Here is a 17,876-nt window from a genome sequence, read left to right as displayed (position 1 = left end):
TAAGACCGAAGCCATGAATTGCTGTAAAAATTTCTCTACAAATTTTTAGTTTAAAAAAAAAAGTCGTCTGATGGTGCATAGAGTTTTCCTTCACTTATATAATGGACCCATGTCTCTGACGTCTTGCTGTTAACAATGTACCCTATATTTGGATATTTAAAGGAAAACTTTTTCACTACATATCCACCGATATATCTTAAGGACTCTTCCTCGATAACAGATCCCGTGGTGTCTCCTGATTTCTGACATTTAGCAAATCCTGCTTCCTCAGAGAACATTTCGTCATTTTTAAGATCCACATCAAATTCCAGGTCTCTAAAAATGATGTTTGTCATACATATTTCTAAGGCCAGTTCCCTGTCATGGAAAGATTTATCAGGTCCGTTTCCATCACGTCCAGATGATACCATTTCATGGGATAACGGGTCAAGGTTTTCATTTCCTTTGTCGCCATATCCTCCGTGGCCGTATCCTCAGTGGCTATATCCTCCGTAGCCGTATCCTCAGTGGCTATATCCTCCGTAGCCGTATCCTCCGTGGCCATGAACTGGCCCTAGCAATAGATCTATAATAATAATAAGTCAGTTTCTAAATTTCCAGATATAGTAATGATAATAATAATAATAATAATAATAATTAATTCAGCTCTATGTCCTTCATACTTTATATATTATATATTTATATATATATATATATATATATAATATAAATATATATATATAGAGAGATAAGGAATGATCCAATAATAAATCCATAATGACAAAACGACCTGTTTCTAGCTCTAAACGACCAGTCTTCGTCAACACGGCTTCTCACACTTTCACTACCCGCGTGTGTGGGTGCCCTATGTTTTCGCGGTGTCATTGTGTTGTTTCGTAATATATATATGTATATATAATAATACATATATATATGTATATATATATACATATATATGTATATATAATATATACATATATATATATATAATATATATACACACATATGTATATATATATATATATATATATATATATATATATATATATATATATATATATATATATATATATTACAGTGCTTTCATAACTCACGCTTTGGGAGAACATGTTGAAGCTACGGTTGCCAGGTGCCTGATGTCTCTGAAGACTCGATGCCAGCTACTTCTACGAATAGGAAAATAATTCCTAATAATTCCAAGGCTTTGTAAAATGTGAGTATTCGTTCATTCGTATCCAAATCTTTCTTTTTTGCTGCTTCGGGTTATTTGTGATTATTTGAATGTATCTTTTTTACGGAATTTTTCGGGTATCTTTTAGATCATTCGTGAACTTTATTTGCATCAAGAAAATTTTTTTAAAAATATCTCTTATTCGGGTATCTTTTAGATCATTCGTGAACTTTATTTGCGCCCAGTATTCCATTGCAAAGGTAGGTAAGCAAAAATCCACATTCTGTAGTCATCCATCTAAATAACTGCGCACGATCGCTCTATAACAAAAATAACTACGTTATTATAACATAGAAAGCTATTCAAAATATCAGTAAATTACATCTACTATGGACATTGATTTTGAATGCGCATCAACGAACAATTCGCTGCGAAATTCATAGTGTGGTGATTAAATGTAAATTAAAAGTCATCTGTTTATCAATGAGTTGTATTATATTTAAAAGATAAAAAGAAAGACCTTTGAGCACATGAACGGTCTTATGTAAAACCGTTTAGACTTTTTAACGTTAACAGGCGGACTTTTTATATTCCAGTAACCGATTTATTAACATTAGCAGCACTAAGTAGCATAAGGAATAATCGATGCCTATAACAGGTGATGCTTCTATTCATAATTGTTTACCGTACTGTATTTTATAGCCCAGACAATGGGATCTAGAAAATATGATATATTACCATTTTTACGTAAGTGGGTGATTTTGCATTTATTATATAATCAATTATGCTTTAGGAAATGACCAGATTACGTTTATTCGGCTTTACCACCAATTTAATAGACTTAAGAAGTGTGTTTGGCAAAATTTGCTGGTGAAAACTTAAATCTCACTTTATAGAAAACTTGTGTTTTCATGATTTTTTTTATTTGCTCCTTTTTTCTCTTTGCTATTTCCTGCTTTCCGATCCAAATTTGCTTTTTACACATATGAATGCCACGAGTGTAAGACTTTCGTTATTTTAAGGAGACGAACTCTCTTGTAATATGCAATACATTCGGGGATTCCTACCGAATTTTGAAAGACTTCTAGGCAGGATACTACGAAACACCTCTCGCGTAGATTTATGGTGTTTCGAATTTATGATTTTTGGGATTTCAAAGGACTCCGTATCAGGCTTTAGAAGAGAGAGAGAGAGAGAGAGAGAGAGAGAGAGAGAGAGAGAGAGAGAAAGATTGTTCTTAATAAATTCTCTTTTAACTACACCGTAAAGTCGACAACACCCCCCCCCAAAAAAAAAAAGACAACCCAAGAATTTCCAGAAGATCTTCGGAAAATGAACTGTTACAATGAACTATTTTAATTTAATTCTGTAATACGCACATACACTTGTGTATATATATAAATATATATATATATATATATATATATAATATATATATATATATATATATCTAATAAAAGGAGCCCATAAAACACCAAAATGTAGAGAGAAAAGTACTATATTTCAGAGACTGCTGTCTCTCTCTTCAGGTATAGAATGAGAAAAGTTTACAGAAAATGGTGGTATTTATACCAAGAGATTCGTCCACAAGTAAGCCAATTTAGGTCACCCCCGCTGATAATCTTCCTTTAATCTTCTTAAGCGTTGGTTGAATGAACACTGCGTCGACGATGTCCGATGTCCAATTCCCTTTTGAGATGTTCATTACCTGCTTCTCTTTTATTAAGGCCGATTCCATCATTTGACTCTTGTACCGGCAGTTGCTGCTATAAATTACACGTGACATATTCCAGTTTATTCTATGGTTATGTTCATTTATATGATTGAAAATAGCCGAGTTCTGTTGTCCATACCTAACTGACCGTTTGTGTTGTATTAATCTCTGGGGAAGTGATTTACCTGTAAATCCGATGTAAGATTGGTCACAGTCCTGGCATGGGATCTCATATACCCCAGAGTCTTTGGGCGATGTCTTTTGTTGGACGTTAATCAGGGATTTGGCTAAGGTATTTGGGTAGGTAAATGCAAAAGGGTTGGATTTCCCAAGGGTGTGAGTTACTCTCTTAATCGTCTCCAGGTGGGGAATTTTTATTTTATTGTTGGGTGTGTCTCTGGTCTTGTCTTTAGGGGGTCGGTAGAAAATTACGTTTGCTTTTTGAATTGCTTTCTCAATTATATGGTCAGGATACTTTAAAGATGAAAGTTGCTTGCGAATTAGTTCAAATTCTTTTTCCAGGAAATCTGGGGAACAAATTCGCAAGGCTCTTAAGAATAGGTTGCTAGCTAGACCTATCTTGATAGTATTGTCATGATAGCTAAAGTAGTGAATATATGAAAGTGAGAACGTTGGTTTTCTGTATATGGTAAATTTGTATTCTGTCGTGTCTCTGATTATTAAAACATCAAGAAAAGGAATTTTGTTGTCTGTTTCCCATTCAACTTTAAATTTGATGCTGGGCACTAATGCGTTTAATTTTGAGAGGAATTCATTAAAATTACCCCACTTATTATCCCAAAATGTTAGTATGTCATCCACGTATCTCATCCACAGCATGTTTTTGGGTTTTATTGCATTTATTACTGTAGTTTCAAAGTATTCCATGTACAGATTGGCTAAAATAGGACTTAAAGGACTACACATACTACACCCGAATTTTTGCTTGTAGAATGATTCCCCGAATGAAAATACGTTATTAGATGCACATAATTCAACTAACTTTATTATTTTGTCAAGTGCCAAAGGGAAATGATCTGAATAGGGGGATAATTTTTCCCTTAAAAACTGAAGAACGTCCTGTACTGGTACTTTTGTGAATAGGGAGTCTACGTCAAGGCTTAAAAGTTTTATGTTGTGAAGTGGTATATGTGCTTCTCTGAATTTGTGACAAAAGTCTTCCGAATGTTTGATGTGACTGGGAGAAAAAGTGCCTAAAAAAGGAGAAAGGAGGCCAGCTAACCATTTAGAAATTTTGTAATTGAAAGCTCCGGCGCATGAAACGATGGGTCTGAATGGAAGATTGTCTTTGTGAGTTTTGGGAAGACCATAAAAGTAGGGTAATTTAGGATTAATTACTTTAAATTTCTCTAATAGTTCAATACTCTTTTTGTCTTGGCCAATTAATCTTACTTTCCGAAAAAATTCTGTGGGAACGTTCTGGAGGGGATTTTTCGTCAGTTTTTCGTAAGTATTTGTGTCGCTAAGGAGCTGGTTGATTTTGTCGAGGTAGAAGTCTTTGTCCATTATTACAATTTTGCCGTCTTTGTCGGATCTACTTATTATAACATCTAACTTTTTTAGCGAGTGGATGGCTATCATGAATCTGCGGGGAACAGGATATTTCTTATGAAGGTCAGTTAAAGCATTTAGTAACACTCCTTTTAAACATATCTCTTCACGGCTGTAGTTTTTGTCAGATATGAATTTATCAAAAGCCACTATGAAGTCTAGGTTGTTTTTGCGGTCTGGCATTAGGGCAAAGGATAAGCCTAAATTTAAAACTAAATGTTGATTTACAGTAAGGGGGGTCTTGGATAAGTTTAAAACTTTGTCTTGTTGTTCAAGATTATTCCATGCGCTATTATCTATTAGGTTATTTAACTTGCGTAAAAGTCTGTTGGAATGAGTCACGCTATTATAGGCAGCAATGTCGGAACAGAATGAAATCAGATACCTGTATACGTGGTCCATAGTGAGGAGGCGAAGATTAGATTGAGTTCCATATATCACTCTGCGTAGCACGAAGATGTCGTTTCTCGTATTGGTGATTCTTTCTTCCAGGAAAATCTTGTGTGATAGAGGGAAGGGGTTTGATTGCAGAGTCCATCTCCCGAATCCGTACATTTTTGGAAGTACTTGTTCTTTGAGGCATTCTTCCAAAAAGTGTTTTTGGTTTTTCAGCCGGTGTAGTCTGTTCAGTTCTTTTTCAAACTTGCGGAAAACTGGCTTGACTTCTGGAAGTGAGTGACAAAATAATAAAGTTAGTTGAATTATGTGCATCTAATAACGTATTTTCATTCGGGGAATCATTCTACAAGCAAAAATTCGGGTGTAGTATGGGTAGTCCTTTAAGTCCTATTTTAGCCAATCTGTACATGGAATACTTTGAAACTACAGTAATAAATGCAATAAAACCCAAAAACATGCTGTGGATGAGATACGTGGATGACATACTAACATTTTGGGATAATAAGTGGGGTAATTTTAATGAATTCCTCTCAAAATTAAACGCATTTGTGCCCAGCATCAAATTTAAAGTTGAATGGGAAACAGACAACAAAATTCCTTTTCTTGATGTTTTAATAATCAGAGACACGACAGAATACAAATTTACCATATACAGAAAACCAACGTTCTCACTTTCATATATTCACTACTTTAGCTATCATGACAATACTATCAAGATAGGTCTAGCTAGCAACCTATTCTTAAGAGCCTTACGAATTTGTTCCCCAGATTTCCTGGAAAAAGAATTTGAACTAATTCGCAAGCAACTTTCATCTTTAAAGTATCCTGACCATATAATTGAGAAAGCAATTCAAAAAGCAAACGTAATTTTCTACCGACCCCCTAAAGACAAGACCAGAGACACACCCAACAATAAAATAAAAATTCCCCACCTGGAGACGATTAAGAGAGTAACTAACTCACACCCTTGGGAAATCCAACCCTTTTGCATTTACCTACCCAAATACCTTAGCCAAATCCCTGATTAACGTCCAACAAAAGACATCGCCCAAAGACTCTGGGGTATATGAGATCCCATGCCAGGACTGTGACCAATCTTACATCGGATTACAGGTAAATCACTTCCCCAGAGATTAATACAACACAAACGGTCAGTTAGGTATGGACAACAGAACTCGGCTATTTTCAATCATATAAATGAACATAACCATAGAATAAACTGGAATATGTCACGTGTAATTTATAGCAGCAACTGCCGGTACAAGAGTCAAATGATGGAATCGGCCTTAATAAAGAGAAGCAGGTAATGAACATCTCAAAAGGGAATTGGACATCGGACATCGTCGACGCAGTGTTCATTCAACCAACGCTTAAGAAGATTAAAGGAAGATTATCAGCGGGGTGACCTACATTGGCTTACTTGTGGACGAATCTCTTGGTATAAATACCACCTTTTCTGTAAACTTTTCTCATTCATATACCTGAAGAGAGAGACAGCAGTCTCTGAAATATAGTACTTTTCTCTCTACATTTTGGTGTTTTTTATGGGCTCCTTTTATTAGATGGAATTCTGTTGCTACAGAACACTTTTACCAGTCATATATATATATGTGTATATATATATATATATAATCTATATATATATATATATATATATTATATATATATATATATATATATATATATATATATATATGTATATATATATATATATATATATATATATATATATATATATATATATATATATATATATTAAAAGTTCATGGGATGTAACTAGTGTAATTTATTCAACTTTTTCGTGAACATTTTCCATATGTTCAAACGAGCGCCTAAGTTCCGTATAGTTATCTTGAATATTGCTTGAATTTTCTTTAAAAAAAGCTTCATTAACAACAGCCCTTTTGACTCGTTGGTGTATTTGTAATCAAGTAGAAAGCTTCCTGTTATCAACTTTAGAATTAAAACTCGCATATTGATCATTGGATTTCATTATGTATATCTAGTTCTCTTTTGAACTAAGGAACAATGAAAAGTAAATCATCATCATCATCATCATCATTATCATCATCACCATCAAATTCTCTTTTGAATTAAGGAAAAGTAAAAATTAAGTTACTATTATTATTGTTATTATTATTATTATTATTATTATTATTATTATTATTATTATTATTATTATTATTATTATTAGATGACTTGAAAGTCAAGCTTCCAAAAAATGTTGGTTTCTACCTCCCACCACAGACACCACACTGCAACAGTAACTGATCGCGATACAGAGCCAGTGATTTTTCATTGCCCCGGAGAAGACGCGAACCCGCGACATCCGACTAGCATTCCACGACCCTAGCCACTGATAGGGAAAACACAAGTAATTAGGAGAATTTACCTGTTTATTTTTGACTTATTCTTTCAAAATTTACATGATTCCAATTAGTTGTAGGAGACTTTGTCAGAACTTCTGGTTTAAAAAATTAAAGTATAGGAACAAACATAGGATTCCCATTTTAAATAATAGTATTTTTACAGGGAAAACATCTCTCCAGAATTTTGGAAACCAAAAATCTTAATTACGTTTTAAGTATTTCTGGTGCTAGACATGGTTCGGAAGTCACGTAAAACCGTTGGTCCCGTTGCTGAATAAAAACTGGTTCCATGCAACGTAAAAACACCATACAAACAAACAAACAAACAAACAATTGCCTTTCAAGACGGATAGTGAAGTCACTGCAAAATTTAAAAATATGAATGTACTACTTCAGGAATAGCTGCCTAGATTGTGTCTCTGACTCAGATGTTATACGGTATTAAATAACTTTTAAAGTTGAAATTATGTAAAACAGTGACTGATTACAAAACTTATGAGTTATTTGATACCTTATTTCATGTTTGTCAAAACATAATCATAATACATTTATTAAGTGAGTCATCTGATTACGTCGATGACTTCCTGCATGGTTGGAACAGCCATAACCTTGCCGTGCCCTCTGGAACAGCCGTTTCATTTGCCTTATCCACTACGCCCACAACCGCAATTGCAACGGCAAGGCCCACGATCATGCCCACGCACACGCCCACGTCCACGCCCACGACCACGACCACGCCCACGACCACGCCCACGACCACGACCTCTGCGGGAGCTAGCCTCTAGGTCTGCTTCCGGAAGTGGTTCAGCCATGGCTACGGTTAAAAGCAGAAAAACGCAGAGTACGACTGGAAACTGGAAATAAAAGAGTCAGTTTACTCTCTACCTCTCTCTCCACACACACACACACACACACATATATATATGATGTATATATATATGTGTGTGTATATATTGTATAGAAAATATAGTATATATATATATATATATATAAATATATATAATAATAATATATTATTACATATAAACTCATATATATGTATATATGATATCGTATAATAACTAAGATATATATATATTAGTTATACCATACATATACATATCTATAGATATAATATATATAATTAGATATTATACAATATCTATATAATATATATATAATAAATACATCATACATACATATATATATATTATATAATATATATATATATATATATATAATTATATATATAAATACAATACTTATATATATATATATCTAATATAAGATATATATAATATAAATATATTATAATTTATATATATATATATATATATCTATATAAAATATATTATATATATAATATATATATATAATATATAATATATAAATATATATTGTACGTAGATATACTTAATTTATATATATTTATATAATCATATATATTGTATATATAATATATATATAAATATATATATATATATATATATATATATAGATAGATATATATATTAAATTATAATATTGTATTTGTATATAATACTTATTTTACATATTTATACAATCCTATTCTCTTTGTTTTCAGAAATCATGTGAACAGAATATTGACATATTTCGTATATGACGTAACATTCTTTCTCGAGAAACAGCTAAATTACTCAGAATTTACAGTTTCGTAAAATGATCGATTGTAGTAATTTTTATAGCAAAAATGGTACTTAAGTATAAGACTTGTGCGTAACAGTTAAGGAGCTATAAAGAGATTTGATTCTCTTATAAAGGGTTTCAAAACCAAACATATTCATGCAATTGTGCTCGAGACAATAGTCTATGCAGCAATAAGTGAAATCTTTGTTAATCCAGAATTTGTGACAAATCCCTGAAAAATAGACTGAAATATAGAATTTCTTTGCGCTAAGAGCGACAGAAAAAAAATTAAGTTCTGAATATTCGACAAATGGAAAATACCAAAATAAAACAAAGTTAAACTTTCTTACGAGCTTCATTCTAATCGGTATCCTCAGAAACTTAAATTTCGAATGACTGCATGACAACCTAACTATCTATTTATACTGTTTTCCAAAACTACTTTCGAGAGTAAAAGCCCTGGACTGTGCAAAAAGCGTTAGAACGAACAATCTTTTTAATGCGTCGAAATCATCTTTTAACTCTTCTGTCATCTGTCTATTCTAAATTCGGGTAAATATTTTTAGCATTGTTAAGTCATGGGAAGTATTTATTATATTTTTAAATATTCATTGCTCCTTCTCGTAGTTCGATGCTTTGACTTGAAGTACAACGCGCAACTATTTGGTAGCAAGTCTTAACAAATAAGTTCAGGCCTATTATTCGTGCCTTGAAAGAAAATCGCAAGGGAAAAACACAGGACGAGAATGGTTGAGCTTTTAGACTTTACCACTCGGAGGCTTCTAACAATGTGTAGAGAATGGTCATGCTTTTAGCCTTTACGACTGGGAGGTTTCCAAAAATGTAGAGAATGGTCGTGCTATTAGCCTTTAGCGCTCTGAGTTTTCCAAAAACGTAGAGAATGGTCGTGCTTTTAACCTTGACCACTGGGAGGTTTCCAAAAATGTAGAGAATGGTCGTGCTATTAGCCTTTACCACTGGAAAGTTTCCGAAAATGTAGAGAATGGTCGTGCTTTTAGCCTTTGCCGCTGGAAGGTTTTCAAAAATGTAAAGAATGGTCGTGCTTTTAGCCTTTATCACTCGGAGGTTTCCAAAAACATTGGTGCTTGCTATACACTTTCACTTCTACCTAAAGGCCTGTCCACACTAGGAAATTTTGTTTGGAAAAAAAAGTTTGCAAACGGTTTGCAAAACTTTTTATCGTATATTTGTTTCCCATCCAGAATGGAAAATATTAATGTTTCTGTTTACGTATCTATACATACACAAGTATAATGTATGTGTAAATACGTGTATATATGTACTATATAAAATATATATATATATATATATATATATATATATATATATATATATATATATATATATATGTATATTTATAAATACATATACATACATATATTTAAATAGATATATACACTTATACATTATACATACGTACTTATATATTTGTATATGTACATATACAAACACCGGTATGTGCATATACATATGTATACATTCATATTTACATATGTACATGTACATATTTACATATGTAGATGTGCATATGTATATATTTATATGTATGCATGCACCTACACATGTGCAGTACATATGTATACGTAAACATATGTATATGTACAGATTTGCATGTGTGGGACACTCCTTTTTCTACAAACTTCCTAACTCCTCTCTCTTTCTTTTCTCTTATTTAATCCATCCTTGAGTGCGTTAAAACTGCCAAGCGAAGTAGAAAACAGAGGCTACTGCACCAACAGACATCCTGGCCACAACTGAAGTCTGGAAAGGAAACATTGCTTGCAAACAGTTTCCAGACTGTTTGTAAGAAAACTGAACTCTTCTAACTTTATTAAGATTGCTTAATTTGATTCGCATTGCCTAAATGAGAGGCTGAACAATTGCGCAAATGCTTATCTTTGGCCATATGTTGGGTGCAATGTCTTATAAAGTACTCGATAAGAAGCCTTCGACAAATGTCAATATTGAATGCCAGTCATTCTGGCAGTTTCTTCGGATAGTTTTTTCTTTTTGTATTTAAAGACTATAAGGAGAGAAATAGTCTTTGTTAACCATATTTATATTTACAGTAAATGGTTTCCTATTACAGTAATTAATATATTTATACCATGTGGATTGCAAGGAGAGAAATATTCTTCAATAAATATATATTGACATTTAATGAAAATAATTTCTTATTAAATGAATTGATTTATTCTTTTGGAGTTGTGCAGATAGTTTAACTGAATAAATTTTGACGCAACAGGGAGAAATAATACAAAAGGTTTAATATATATATATATATATATATATATATATATATATATATATTATATATATATGATGGATATATGCCTTTACGGTATTCCGGACTATTTTAAGGTGTTCAGATAAAGTTGAAATTATGGGTATCAAGCTCATGAATATTCGATGGCCGGTAATAGGCACAGGAAAAAAAGTCAAAGGGGGAAAAAAGGTCAAAGGGGAAAAAAGGTAAAAGGGGAAAAAAGGTCAAAGAGGAAAAAAGGTCAAAGGGGAAAAAGTCACAATTTTGGTTAGGAAAATATGCCATAGGGACATGGTCACAAGGAAAAAAGTTACAGAAAAAGTCACGATATTGGCTAGAAAAAAGTTACCGGAAAAAAATGTCCCAGAAAAAGTCCCATTTTGGCTAGGACAAAAAGTCACAGGGAAAAAAAAAATAACAGAAAAAGTCACAATTTAAGTGAGGAAAAAAATCTCGGGGGAAAAAATCACTGAAAAAAAGTCACAATTTTGGTTAGGAAAAAAGTCACAGGGAACAAAGTCACAAAAAAAAAATCACAATTTTGGCTAGGAAGAAAGTATCAGAGAAAAATATTCACATTAATTTATGGTTATTGGTAATAAAGTCAGGGAAAAATCTACGATATTTCATTGGGTGTTAAGAACTTTATGCTATTTACAGTCTTTTGTTTGTTCTTGTCCTGCGACTTTTTGATCTGCGACTTTTTGACCTGCAACTTTTTGACCTGCGACTTTTTGACCTGTGACTTTTTGACTTGCGACTTTTTGACCTGCGACTTTTTGACCTGCGACTTGTTGACTTGCGACTTTTTGACCTGCGACTTTTTGACTTGTGACTTTTTGACTTGCGACTTTTTGACCTGCAACTTTTTGACTCGCAACTTTTTGACTTGCGACTTTTTGACCTGCGACTTTTTGACTTGCGACTTTTTGACTTGCGGCTTTTTGACCTGCGACTTTTTGACTTGCGACTTTTTGTTTTGTGACTTTTTGACCTGCGACTTTTTGACTTGCAACTTTTTAACATGCAACTTTTTGACTTACGACTTTTTGACCTGCGACTTTTTGACCTGCGACTTTTTGACCTGCGACTTTTTGACCTGCGACTTTTTGACCATCGACTTTTTGACCTGCGACTTTTTGACCTGCAAATTTTTGACCTGCGACTTTTTGACCTGTGACTTTTTGACTGGAATAGAATATTTCATAAGTATTTGGAAAGTTTGATACTTAGGTTTCTCAAGATAAAAGGTTAAGGATAACAGTTTCCTTGTATTTCTGAGCGAAAGAAGTGCTTAGAACGAATATTCCATTTCATGTCATGGTATCAGTCTGATGTTTTTGCCTGCATCAGAAATAGTCATTTTGACGCAATTAATTCCTTTTGAATGGAACAAGCCAACTTCGTGGTTTATCACCCACCGAAGTACTTTATACTGTTGTTAAAAATAAATAGATGTAATATAGGCTTTCAATCACTGAATGATTTTCATAATACAATTATTAAAAATACTTTTATACGATTATTAAAAATAAACAGATGTTATATAGGTTTTCAATCACTGAATGATATATTTCAATAAGGACACACATTTGATGGGCATTCAGATATTTCATTATAAAATAATACCTGCTGCTAAAGTAATTCAGGTTCTAACTGTTGAAGGGGAACAATTTCTCAATCCATTTGACATTCAGTTATCCACCAAAATCCCTGATGTTCATGTGAGAGCATTATTTGCAAATCTGTTAAATAAATATCATGATGCTCGGAAGGTGGTAATTATGTTGGTTGTAAGTTAAGTATATCTTAGTTTAACCTGACCACTGAGCTGATTAACATCTTTACTAGGGCTGGCCCGAAGGATTAGATATTTTAACGTGGCTAGGAACCAATTGGTTACTTAGCAACGGGACCTACAGCTTATTGTGGAGTTCGAACCACGTCGAGAAAGGAATTTCTATCTCCAGAAATAAATTACTCCCATTCCTTATATAAGACTTATTGCACAGTTATAATTCACTGATTTGTTCATTATCAATTCCTGTACTGAATACAGTTGATATTTTGTTTAGGCTGTCGGATCCCATGTGGGCCCAGACAGTTCCGTCTTGCCTGGCCTGCTAATTTCCTCACAACCACGGTCTAGGTCAAGGTCTAGAGAAACTGTACCTTGGTCTAGGTATCCTAGACCGTGCTCGAAACAAACAGCACGCCAAACCGTGGCCCGTATACAAGAAACAGAATAAGTCACCCATCTTCTGTACATATATTTCCATTCATATTATTATGCTAAATGTATTGTAATTATCACATGCATTTACAATTGGATTAAAGATTACTGAATTGGATTACAGAATTTAGGCTAAAGGCGGAGCGCTGGGACCTACGAGGTCATTCAGCGCTGAAAAGGAAATGAACAGTAAGGTCAGAAGGGCGTAACAGGAGGAAAACCTCAAAACAATTGCACTGTGAAACAATAGATAGAGAGGGTGGAAAGTCAGATGGAAAGAAGAGAATATGAACGGAGGTACAATAAAAGGAATGAAAGATGTTTTAGCGAGGGGCCGAAGGGACGCTGTAAAGAACGTTAAGCAATACCTACAGTGCACCGCGTGAGATGCACTGATAGCGCTACCTCGCTCCTGCGGTGTGCATTACAATGTCAGTATTTCAGCCATATGTACGATGGCTTCAGTCATGTCTTGCACATCGATTTATGTGCAACTTCCCGTCCTTCAACAAACACAGTTGATTGTATCGTGACCTCTGTCTGTTGTTGTTGGTGATTAAGCTGGCCTTATGCCAGCAAGAGCTCTTTCTCATAGAGCAGCCGTAATTCTGTTTTGTCGGTCATGTAAGGCACTACATTTCCCCTTGCAAGAGCTACTGACTTGTCAGTAAGTTTGTAGAGGCAGCTTCTTACTCGTACTTCGCAACAGTGCTATATATTTATATATATATATATATATATATATATATATATATATATATATATATATATATATATATATATATATATATATATATATATATATATATATATATATATATATATATATATATATATATATATATATATATGATCCCGATCTTTATATCAAAGACACTAGGCAACAGAACTAAACAAAAGTTATCTATGTTCGAAACAAACTTAAAGTAAGCTACACTCTTAATTTGGTCCTAATTGTACACGGCACAAGATATATAATCCCTTGAGGGAATTGAGGACTAGAGAGAGAGTTCAGAGTTTAAAAAGTTATACGTTTATTTTGATGGCAGTCTAACACTAATACGAACACTCATATAAGAATTCGTACAATAAAAGGAACCTGTTAGTTGAAATAACTGACTAGGCAGATTCAACACAAATATATACCACACACTGAAGTATTCTGGTAATTATCTATGCACTAAGGCGTGAGATGCAGGACCATAGACCTAAAATGCTGGAAGAAGTGAAGATAAACTTGACAGTTCTTACGACTGTACAAAAATTCATACGAAAACCGTGGCAGTGTTGATAGTATACTACTCACAAAAGTACACTTAGTACCAGCAACGAACAGCGAAGTTGGTGATCACAGCAACGAACAGCAAAGTTGGTGATCACAGCAACGAACAGCGAAGTTGGTGATTACAGCAACAAACAGCAAGATTGCTGATCACAATGACGAACAGCAAAGTTGGTGATTACAGCAACAAACAGCAAGAATGCTGACCACAATGACGAACAGCAAAGTTGGTGATTACAGCAACGAACAGCAAAGCAAAGTTGGTGATTACAGCAACGAACAGCAAAGCAAAGTTGGTGATTACAGCAACGAACAGCAAGATTGCTGATCACAATGACGAACAGCAAAGTTGGTGATTACAGCAACGAACAGCGAAGCAAAGTTGGTGATTACAGCAACGAACAGCAAAGTAGGTTATAACAGCAAGTCCAATATGTAATAAAATCTTTGACATTAGGGCTCATTTCAGCGTTAAGTTACGTTACTACTACACTTACAAGTAACTTCTCCAAACGTAATTATATTCATTACCTGGCTACGTTTTAGTTTCGATTTTCGTTAAATCTACGTTTAAGTTTGTGACCGTGTGATATCCGATAGTCCTGGATTACCTGCTTGAATTTTACCCTTTTGGCAATTAACCAACTGTATTCTTGATCCTTTTGTTTGCCTGGTAACTTTCTTTCCAACTGTATTTCATTCGTTCCTTGACAATGTCTTTATAAAGACGAAAGCGCTTGGATTTCTGACTATCATTTTCTTGCGGCATTCGCTTATTTAATGAAGTCACGTGCATCTGCTGTGATTTTTAAAGAATATATATGTATGTATATATATATATAATATATATATATATATTATATATCTACTATATATATATATAGTATAAATATATGTACATATATTATATATGCGTGTGAATGTGTATGTATGTATGTATATTCATACCTACATTCTCATGTGTGTTTACACGTGAGTCTCCGAGAACACTTATGAATTCAGAAAGCATGCAAGCAGTCAGTCGAATAACGGAAAATGCACCATCATACTTAAAATGCCTTGAAGGTAATGCTAATACCGATCAGCTGTCGGAACAAATAAATCTATCTGGCACATATTTGCATGTAAGGGTTAATGACCCACTTTCTCTCGGAATTTTGTTAGTTTTCGCGTTTTCTCTAATATTTTTTTTATTATTTGGTTATCTTCTGAAAATGGGTAAAACAGTTACCATCCTGCAGTATATCGCCATCTGCTCAACGGTAGAATCTATTTATGGAACAGTTTGTATAGTTTTTGCTCCTTAGTATAATCTTTCTGCAATAGTTTGTATAGATTTTGCTCGCTATCAGAATCTATTTTTGAAACACATCTATTTACTAAATAGTTTGTATAATTTTTGCTTGTTAGTAGAATCTACTAATTCTGCAATAGTCTGCATAGTTTTAATGCTGTTAATATCCTTTTGATTTTGTCGTTTCCGGTACATATTTTGCACATAATATTTGAAGCTAAAAATTATATTTGAGAATCCACATTTTTAACAACGTTACGAGAGATAAAATAAAAAATAAATTATGTTTTCTTTATACAATTTACAGAGAACGTCTTCAACACCTTATTCCATGGCAATAGCATGTCCGTTTTTTATTCGAGAGAAAGTGTTTCACGATTAAAGGAACTTAAACGAGTCTGGCAATGCGGGTCAAGTTTATTCATTTTTTGGAAGTGGTGAATACAGTGATAAAACTGATCTATATTAATTGTTAGATGTGATGGAATCTATAGCATGAAATGTCAGCCCCTCTAGTGACACTCTGATTTATCGACTGATATTTTATTTGTCGGGACTGGGCGATCATCGTGGCTGTGTGTGAAACTGTAAGGTATGTTAACAAATTTACTCTCTCTCTCTCTCTCTCTCTCTCTCTGTCACATACACACCCATACTTAATAGTATTAATTAACAAGGGTAATTGAAAAAACAAAATCAAGTCGTAGTTTATTGGAAGCAATTTTCAAGAACAGTGAGTTAAAAAAGATCGGTATTGCATAAATAAATGTGGTTTAGCCTTAGATTCGTTTTGAATATGATACAGAAAATCAAGAGTAAAATGAAAAAAAATTTGATAAAATCCATGACAATGATTTCATCAAAATAAATGAAGTTGTTTTATAAAAGATTAACAAGAAAATGGAATGGCTTCCATGAAGCACATTTTACTTGATTATACTACACAGAATTTCTGTTATGAATTGAAGGGACCATAATTTTGACATTTACCAAACCATGATTTTCTTTTGCAAAAATTTCAAAATATCACTTGAATGAAAGAGTTATTTAAATCAGTTTTTACAAGCTAAAGTTAAGGAAATTTTGTTGTAGGGTGAAAAGGCCTTGTTTGAAGATGAAAGTGATATGATTATTAAATTTACAAAACCGTGATATTTTTCACAGAAAACTTCAAAATATCACTTTAATGAAAGTTATGTAAATCAATTACAATAAGCCAGAGTAAAGGGACACGTCACCAGAATCATTATTCTTATCATCATTGTGAATAATTTAAGGCCATAAATAACGTGATTTTGGTCATTTACAGGGCCATAATTTAGAAATTTACAACCCAGTGACTTTTACAACACACTTCAAAATATCACTTGAATAGAAAAAAATTTATTTAAATAAGCAGATTTTTTAACCTTATTATCATCATTGTGAATAATTTACTGCCATAAATAAAGTGATTATTCCGGCCATTGCCAGACCATAATTCTGAAATTTACAAAACATTGATTTTTACAAATCTGCAAAATGTCACTTTAATAAAAAAAAAAAAGATTACATTTATATAAAATCTTAGACCATGGTGAATAACTTAATGCCATAAATAACGCCGTTATTTCGGTCATTGAAAAATTCTATCTAATCATTTTCCGTAGCCTTTGCGGTGCCCTTTGCCATGTCCTCCGCCGCCGCCGCCGCGCCCTTTGCCGTAGCCTCTGCCGCCGCCTCCACCGCCGTGTCCTTTGCTACGGCCGGGGAAGGGTTCAGGGTCGGGGACTGGCTCGGCCATGACCATGGACATGATGAGGAAGAAGGAGAACAGGATGGCGAACTGAAAGGGAGGAAATAAATGGATTATTATTATTATTATTATTATTATTATTATTATTATTATTATTATTATTATTATTATTATTATTATTATTCTAGGTAAACAAAAATAGATATTATTATTAT

The 17,876-nt window shown here is 33.4% G+C and overlaps 1 protein-coding gene and 1 long non-coding RNA gene across 2 annotated transcripts in view; both read right to left on the bottom strand.

The window, feature by feature from the left end:
- Positions 1-11,733: 11,733 nt before the first annotated feature.
- On the bottom strand, positions 11,734-12,480 carry LOC135198188 (ribosome-binding protein 1-like). Its single transcript, XM_064225751.1, has 3 exons — positions 12,462-12,480; positions 12,172-12,305; positions 11,734-12,132 (listed from the first exon to the last, which is right to left on the bottom strand). Exons 1-3 carry the CDS (start codon positions 12,478-12,480, stop codon positions 11,734-11,736), a joined length of 552 nt encoding a protein of 183 aa, XP_064081821.1.
- A 4,142-nt stretch (positions 12,481-16,622) lies between these two features.
- LOC135197027 (uncharacterized) overlaps positions 16,623-17,876 on the bottom strand; it is a 4,448-nt gene continuing 3,194 nt past the window's right edge. Inside the window, exon 2 of the long non-coding RNA XR_010310536.1 lies at positions 16,623-17,751. This is a non-coding gene — a long non-coding RNA (uncharacterized LOC135197027). The remainder of the gene's footprint in view (positions 17,752-17,876) is intronic.

The sequence above is a fragment of the Macrobrachium nipponense genome, chromosome 23 (assembly GCF_015104395.2).
Source record: "Macrobrachium nipponense isolate FS-2020 chromosome 23, ASM1510439v2, whole genome shotgun sequence".
NCBI classification, from domain to species: Eukaryota; Metazoa; Arthropoda; class Malacostraca; order Decapoda; family Palaemonidae; genus Macrobrachium; species Macrobrachium nipponense.
The sequence above is the reverse complement of the archived record's forward strand: the minus strand, read 5'-3'. Positions and strand labels throughout refer to the sequence as shown.